Source organism: Bombina bombina, chromosome 7 (genome assembly GCF_027579735.1).
Source record: "Bombina bombina isolate aBomBom1 chromosome 7, aBomBom1.pri, whole genome shotgun sequence".
In the NCBI taxonomy this organism is placed as follows: Eukaryota; Metazoa; Chordata; class Amphibia; order Anura; family Bombinatoridae; genus Bombina; species Bombina bombina.
Window position 1 is genome coordinate 389,177,163 of NC_069505.1, and position 9,063 is coordinate 389,186,225.

Below are 9,063 nucleotides of genomic sequence, written 5' to 3' on the forward strand. Positions count from 1 at the left end.
TTTTTTAAACTTGAGTTTCATTCTGGCCGTTCTGAGTACGAGCAAATCTGACTCCTTATTTATCTAGTCCATTCGTTTTCAAACCTGTCCTTAAGCCTCCCCAACAGGCAATATTTTCAGGATTACCTTTGGTGAGAGCACGTAAAATATCCATGTTTACTTATCAATTGATTATTTTACCTGTGCTCCAGTTCAGATATCCTCAAAATCTGGCCTATTAGGGAGGTCTGAGGACAGGTTTGAAAACCAGTGATCTAGTCTATTCACTTACTACTAAACCAACTCTGTAAGTTTAATGACATCATACTGGATATGCTTCCTGTAGAGACCACAGCCTCCTTGTAGGGCTGTGACTGGAAGTAATGGACTCTGCAAAAGGTAAAATCCATTTAAATAGATTAATAATACATCTTACAATATTTCTAATAAGTATAAGCAACTGATTAGTATGTTTTATTACAAAGAAACAGTGTTTAATATCCCTTTTAGTTTGAATTCCATGTTGAGTGTACACATTAGTTTAAAAATGGCACCTCCTACTCACACCAATATAGATAATATGCAGTGACTTGGCATACACGTTGCGTGCCTTATTCCATTTTCCTAAATATACAAAAAGTGGGATCAAGAGCCAGTTTTGATACATAAATCACAACAGCTATCAACATTATCCACTGTCACTAGATCAGGAAAATACATAAAACACCAATGTGGAGGATTTAGTGTGGTGCAAAGGTTTAGTTTGTTTCTCATTAATTTACTTTTGTTACAAATTATATATGGTATTATTTTACATAGCAGTTACTCAGATGTCTGGACTAAAACACCACAAATGCTTGTATTTCAGAAATTCTTAAAGGGACACTAAACCCCAAAATAAACTCTTCCATGATTCAGATAGAGCATGCAATTTTCATCCAGGTCAGTCCCAACACCACCCTCCGTGGCACCCTCATCTACAGACCTCCCGGACCTCGTCCTGCCTTCTGCGACTCCATCACTGACCTCATCGCACCCCACGCCCTCCCCTCAACAGAATACATCCTCCTCGGTGACCTCAACTTCCACCTGGACAACCCCAACGACCACAAAACCACTAACCTCTTAGAAAACCTTGGAACCATCGGACTAAAGCAACTCGTCAACTCCCCAACCCACTTAGCCGGAAACACCCTCGACCCTATCTTCTCTGCAGGCAACCACATCACCGAACTCCATTGGACCGACCACCATTGCATACACTTTTCCTTCAACAAACCCACTACACACCTCCGGCAGCACCACCCACCACGCAGAAACTGTAACAACATCACCGAGGACCAACTGCACTCCACCCTGAACAAGTGCCCCCCAGCTACCTCCACAGATGCCAACTGCTCTGCCCGCAACCTCCACCATTGGCTCACAGACTGCACCAACATCCTAGCCCCTCTCAAGAAACCGTCCAACCGCCAACCCACCAACAAGGCTAGTTGGTTCACCCCTGCCCTCCAGGACTCCAAACGCCACTGCAGGCGATTGGAAAGGACCTGGAGATCCAGCAAGACCCCTTCAAATAAAACAGCCTACAAAGAAGCCATCACTACCCACCACCACCTCATCAAAACCACCAAGAAGACAGCCATCCAAAATAGAGTCAATGCCAACGTCCACAACAGCAGGGAGCTATTCACAGTCATCAAGGAATTCTCCAATCCCAACAGCGACACCAACGACATCCCACCCTGCCAGGACCTCTGCGATAACCTCGCAATGCACTTCCACCGCAAGATCGTCGCCATCTATGACAGCTTCGTGCCCCAGAACTCACCCACCACCGCCTACCCACCAACTCTCACTGATATTTCACCCAAATACACCACCGCCTACCCCCCACGGACCATCTGGAGCCCCCTCACCACAGAGGACACCATCAGAATCATGAGATCGATCCACTCCGGAGCACCCTCGGACCCATGCCCGCATCACATTTTCAACAAAGCGGGTGACACCATCGCCCTCGAGCTCTGCAGCACCATCAACTGCTCCATCAAAACCGGCACCTTCCCGGATGATTGGAAGCACGCAGAATTAAAACCCCTACTGAAAAAAAACTCACGGCTGACCCCAATGATCCGAAGAACTACTGCCCAATCTCTCTGCTCCCCTTTGCGGCCAAAGTCATCGAGAAGTCCATCAACGCGCAACTCGTTGACTACATCGAAGCCAACCACACCCTGGACCCCTCCGAATCCGGTTTCAGGAGCAACCACAGCACCGAGACTGCCCTCCTCGCCGCCACAGACGACATTCTCGCCCTATTCGACCGAGGAGAGACCGCTGCCCTCATTCTCCTAGACCTCTCAGCAGCATTCAACACTGTCTCCCACCTCACCCTCCGCAACCAACTACACGATGCCGGCATACGTGACAAAGCCCTGGAATGGATCACCTCCTTCCTCAGTGGCAGAACCCAGAAAGTTAGACTCCCACCCTTCACCTCCAAGCCCACAGAAATCAGCTGCAGTGTACCACAAGGCTCTTCGCTGAGCCCCACCCTATTCAACATCTACATGGCCCCTCTCGCCGCCATCGCCCGACGACACAACCTCAACATCGTCTCCTACGCCGATAACATCCAGCTAATCATCTCACTCACCAGTGACCCCACCACCGCCAAGAGAAACGTCCACAAAGGGCTGACAGCAGTCGCCACCTGGATGAGTTACAACTGCCTAAAGCTGAACGCAGACAAGACCGAAGTCCTCCTCCTCGGTCCCACCACATCCGCTTGGAATAACTCCTGGTGGCCCACAGCCCTCGGACACCCTCCAAACCCCACTGACCATGCACGAAATCTAGGCGTCATCCTGGACTCATCGCTCTCCATGGACCGGCAAATCAATGCCATCTCTTCTGCATGCTTCCACACACTTCACCTGCTGCGAAAGATCTTCAAATGGATCCCAACCGAGACCAAGAAGACTGTCACTCACGCCCTCGTCAGCAGCCGACTGGACTATGGTAACGCACTCTACGCCAGCACCACCATCAAGCTCCAAAAGAGACTAGAGCGCATCCAGAACGCCTCGGCCAGACTAATCCTCGACATCCCTCATCAATGCCACATCACCAAACACCTGCGGGACCTGCACTGGCTCCCCATCAACAAAAGAATAACCTTCAAGCTTCTCACCCACGCATTCAAGGCCCTCCACAACATCGGTCCAGAATACTTGAACCACCGCGTTACCTTCTACACCCCTGCCAGACAACTTCGATCGGCCGACCAAACCCTCGCAGCCATCCTCTGCATCAGGAAAACCACAGCGGGAGGCAGATGCTTCTCTCACCTGGTAGCCAAGACTTGGAACACCCTCCCGCTGCACCTCAGACAAGCTACCACCCTAACTAAGTTCAGAAAGGACCTCAAGACCTGGCTCTTCGACTGAACTGCAACCCTCAGCGCCTTGAGATCCTTACGGGTGAATAGCCGCACTTTACAAGAACCCAATAGATAGATAGAGCAACTTTCTAATTTACTCCTATTATCAATTTTTCTTCGTTCTCTTGCTATCTTTATTTGAAAAAGAAGGCATCTAAGCTAAGGAGCCAGCCAATTTTTGGTTCAGATCTCTGGACAGCCCTTGTTTATTGGTGTGCATTTAGACACCAATCAGCAAGCACAACCCAGGTTGTGAACCAAAAATGGGCCGGCTTCTAAACTTACATTCTTGCTTTTCAAATAAAGATAGAAATAGAATGAAGAAAAATTGATAATAGGAGTAAATTAGAAAGCTGCTTAAAATCGCATGCTCTATCCGAATCATGAAAGAAAAAATGTGGGTTCAGTGTCCCTTTAATTATACTGTTAAAGGGATAGAAAGACCAAAATGAAATGTACATAGGTGCATTTCGAATGGAAATAGAGGCATTTTGCAATCTAGTAAAAGTTATTACAGTTTTTCAGTGGCATATGCACATATGCTGTGAGGGCCTGTGCACCAGTAGTCAAGCTCAGAGAGCTGGCGGTGGGGTGTATTCTGTATAGGAGCAACCACTGACTCTCTGAGAAGGTGAGGTGTTTGAATACTGGTGCACGGCCCGCACAGCATATCTGCATAGGCTGAAGAAAAACAGTAAGAACTTTTACTAGAAGGATTTTTGCTGATGAAAATATATTGCAACAATGCTTCTATTTCACATTGAAATGCACCCATCACAGTTAAAAGGATAGGAAAGTCAAAATGAAACTTGCATAATTCGTATAGAACATGTCATTTTAAACAACTCTCCAATTTACTTCCATTAACAAAATGTGCACAGTCTTTTTATATTTACACTATTTGAGTCACCAGCTCCTACTGAGCATGTGCAAGAAGTCACAGAATATATGCATTTGTGATTGGCTGATGGCTCTCACATGATACAGTGGGGAGTAGAAATATACATTACTTTGAAATTTGAAGTTCAGACATAGGGGCCGATTTATTAAGGGCAGAATGGCCCTGAATGCCCCTGTTTCCGTGCGAGCCTTCAGACTCGCTGGAAACAGGAGTTAAGAGGCAGCGGGCTTAAGACCGCTGGCTCCTTAACTCGTAGGCCTCCTCTGAGCCTGCGGACATCAATCCGCCTAATCTCATATGATCGAGTTGATTGGCACCTCCTGAATCTGTAGGGGCGGCATTGCACAAGCATTTCACCAGAACTGCTTGTGCAAGGTTAATTGCCGACAGCGTATGTTGTCGGCATTCAGCGATGTTGGGCGGACATGATCCACTACAGCGGATCATGTACGTCCTACTGTTAATAAATCGGCCCCTAAGTGCTATTGTATTGTCTTTTTATCATGTATGTGTTGATTATGCAAATCTACTGTATTACTGGTCCGTAAAACAGTATATTAACTGTAATAGTAAATATGTTATTTACTTACTGACCAGTAGAAGGCAGACATTCCAACTCTCCCGGAAGTTCCGTGATTCTCTCACATTGTAATAGCGGCTACCTGACGCCCGGAAATTAAATACAATATCCCGGAAACGTGGTTAACCTTGTCATATCAGCTGTGCATTACACACAGGCCAATTGATTCCACTGCGCATGCGTTGGGGGAGCGTGTTTGGATCATTTCCATCTTTAAGTTAGAAGGAATCCATACGACTATTATAACGCATGTTGGACAGCCTATTTCTTTGGGTCGTCGTTTGTTACGTCATTGCAAAAAACAAAAAATATAGTTTCTATCACTTAGAGGCTTTGTTTTGCTAAAATGGTGAGTAGTATTGATTTATATTACATATATTAATAATATTTTGGTATATTAGAATTTAATGATTCAGCCCAGTAAGGCTAAAATTGATAGTATTAGGACCAGTCTATCTTGGGACACCTTGTAAGTGGTGACTGGCTGAGCAGAATATGGCCATATTGTGCGACTAAGATCCCAAATTTATTTAAAAGTAAAACGTTTTTTGCAGGAAATTTTTTGCCGCATTTTATAATATGTGATCTCATTTGTTGGATGTGCGCCAATACTTCTTTTTGTCTTGTATTTACTTTGGTCATTTTGGCAGCACTCCCACAATATGTGTGCTAATATATAAGATGTTTTTGTTAGGTGTGCTTAACCAAACCCCCATGTTGTATTTCTTAAATTTAGGGAGACTGACCAAATCCCTCTGGTTTAAGCACACCACCCTGCTCAGGTGTGTTCCATACAGTGTAATTGAGTTATATATATAAAGCCATGGAGTTTCATTCTATGCAGTCTTGATTTGAGGCATAGTACTGCAGTGTTGGAAATTGGAATTCTATTTTTTTATATTAGAATTAAATGATTCAGCCCAGTAAGGCTAAATTTTATAGCGTTAGGACCAGTCTATTTTGGGACACCTTGTAAGTGGTGACTGGCTGAGCAGAATATGGCCATATTGTTTGACTAAGATCCCAATTTTTTTTCAAAGTAAAAAGTTTTTTGCAGGCAAACAATACCCTTTAAAATGTAGTCTTATTTTTAAAAAGTTACCGATTCCCCGCAATCTTTTTTTCTTATTTTAACATTTTCCAAATCCACTCCCTGTGTACTGTTTCAAGGTGTCCAATCCTAGCTGACAACCCAGGTTGAAATATGGCAGCACTTAGCCACGATGCGCAAACTTGAGCAATCTTATCGAAAACGTCACTCACTGGATGTCTTATTTGAATTCAGGTAATATTAGCTTCAAATAAAGTTTCACGATATGGAATGCACATGCGCAAGATGAAGAGCTATTATTTTAATGATATGCAACAAAACGGCCGCCGATTGGAGGAAGTAATGAACGATTGCACAGCCCATATAAGTGGGTTGTCTTTCATGATGTCAGGATTAAAAAGATAAAACGTTTTTTTAATATGTTACATGGATCATTCAACATTGAAAGTAAGTGCATTTTATTAGTTTAATATTGAGAATTAGGTACATATAATCGTACACACCAAAAATCTTTTTACAGTAATCCTTTAAATATAGTAAAGCTGGATGGAAACAAAGTAATTTTAAAATTTGGTTCAAAAATAATTGTTTAAGATGTATCCATTTGTGAAGTAGCAGCCTATATAACAAAAGGATAAAAGCTATTGCAGTTAAAGGGACATGAAACCTAAAATTTGTCTTTCATGATTCAGATAGAACATGCAATTTTAAACAACTTTCTAATTTATTTCTATTATCAATGTATCTTCATTCTTTTGGTATCTTTTGTTGAAAAGCAAGGACATGTGCTACAGACAGCTGATAGTTAGATAGAACAATAGATAGGGGATAGACAGGTAGATAGACAGACAGATCATATTATTATTGCTCTATTGGTTAAATATAACTGTGTTTAACCTCTGGTTTAAAACCAATAGTTAAAGTCAGCTCTAAATCAGCAATGCACTACTGCGAGCTAGATGAACACATCTGGTGAGCCAATGACTAGAGGCATATGTGTGTAGTCACCAATCAGCAACTAGCTCCCAGTAGAACATTGCTGCTCCTTGGCCTACCTAGATATACTTCTCAACAAAAGGATACCAAAGAGAACAAAGTAAATTAGATAATAGAAGTAAATTAATATTAATGATTATGTCCCTTTAAGTGTAAAAAAAGAAATAGATTTTTAGAACAATTTTTTTTAATTTTATATATATATATATAGTTAATACAAAATATTTATATAATAATACAACATATTTAGATTTACTTGATCATTTAAAGGGACATAAACCCCAATTATTTTCTTTCCTGATTCAGATAGAGAATACAATTTTCAACAACATTCCAATGTACTTCTATTATATAATTTGCTTCATTCTTCAGAAATTCTTTGTTTAAGAAATAGCAATGCACATGGGTGCGCCAATCATATAAGGCATCTATGTGCAGCCACCAATCAACAGCTACTGAGCCTATTTAGGTATGCTTTCCAACAAAGAATATCAAGAGAATGAAGCAAATTGGAAAGTTGTTAAAAACTGCATGTTCTTTCTAAATCATGAAAGGAAAAATTTGGGTTTCATGTCCCTTTAAGTCCTCAAAAATATTGTGCAACAAGTTGGAAAAAATAGTAAAATATTTTTCAGCCAAAACAAATAAATGAAAAGAGGGTGGAACCAGTTGTATTGTATTTCTTTTGTGACAGCACTTTCTGTGCAAACTTAATCTGCACTGTGCAATAAGGTTGTCAGGCTTCATATAGTTTACACTCTGCATTAAAAACATACAGTTCACCCCTTCCCTAATTTATCCCCCCAAAAATCATGTACTGCTGCATAGGAGATAATAATGCTTATTTAGACACTACAAACCCTATGCTGCTGAGTGACAGATACCAATAATAGAGTTCAGATTGCTCATTTGTACATTTAAAATCTAAAATATTTGTTTTTTAAGCCTATGCACCATATGTACAAATGTACAGTTCATTTATATATATACATATATAGGTTCTGTTTGTGTATCAGTAGCTGACTTTTAGCAAGTACATGTAAGAATACAATATCTGCATTACTTATATATGTGTATAGCACAGTGAGACAGTAGCATACCCCTATGCATTCATATCCATGCATATTATCTCTATTAGGAACTAATTAGTAGAGTTAGAAAGTGAGCACCTACCTTCCTCAAACTTCAGCAGCCACAGAATCCAAAGTCCAACAGGAAGCATTTTACTTCCAACTCCAAACTCTATTCTGCACAGCACTGACACCTAGTGTCACATATGCATCACTACACCTCAAGTAAACGACACTGCAGATAGTTACACTTGTACAATACTGTCACCTGCTGTGGAAATGCAGTACAACATCTCAAATAGGTAGCCTTGTAAAAAAAAGTAAAACATAACATTGCCAAGTACTGTCAAACATGCAGAGGAGCTGTAACTTGTACAGTTCCTGTAACTAGGATAGCAGAAGCACCTGTTGCAGGGTAAGGACATAGCCAACAATTAGGTACTGCTATGCTGAATACCCTAAAAGAGGGTTCAGTTCCAAAACCTTAAAAGGGACATTGTACACTAGATTTTTCTTTGCATAAATGTTTTGTAGATGATCCGTTTATATAGCCCACCTGGGAGTATTTTTGTAACAACGTATAGTTGTGCTTATTTTTAAATAACATTGTGCTGATTTTCAGACTCCTAAGCCCCACAGTGTCAGATGTAGACCCAAGTATATAGACTTCAGCTGCTCCTGTTTGTCTAAAGGGTCTTTTCATATGAAAGGGGGGCTGCTCATTATGATTTCCCAGCCCCTTTCAGTGGGTGTCCCAGCCTAACCTCGTTAACAGTGCTAAACTGGGAGCTTCTAAGTAAGTTTTTAAAAGTTTTAATTCTGGATTTTTATATCAGTGTCTGTGCATATTCTTCTTTATAGTAGTGTCTATTACATGCAGTTATATAAAAATTGGCGTATGCTATCCCTTTAAAGGATAAAATGATTCAGATAGAGAATAACATTTTAAACAACTTTCCAGTTTACTTTTCTTATCTCACCAGTAGACTTTGCAGTTAAAAACGGCTTTATTATTTCAGATATATGATGATATTGAAACAA

At 41.4% G+C, this 9,063-nt stretch overlaps 1 protein-coding gene across 1 annotated transcript in view; it reads right to left on the minus strand.

Annotated features, from left to right (window-relative positions):
• The window catches only part of ABHD14B (abhydrolase domain containing 14B), a 43,627-nt gene extending 35,440 nt beyond the window's left edge, over positions 1 to 8,187 (minus strand). The window contains exon 1 of the mRNA XM_053721119.1: positions 8,126 to 8,187. Coding sequence (XP_053577094.1) covers positions 8,126 to 8,174 — 49 coding nt within the window. The 5' untranslated portion in view covers positions 8,175 to 8,187. The remainder of the gene's footprint in view (positions 1 to 8,125) is intronic.
• Between the last annotated feature and the right edge of the window lie 876 nt (positions 8,188 to 9,063).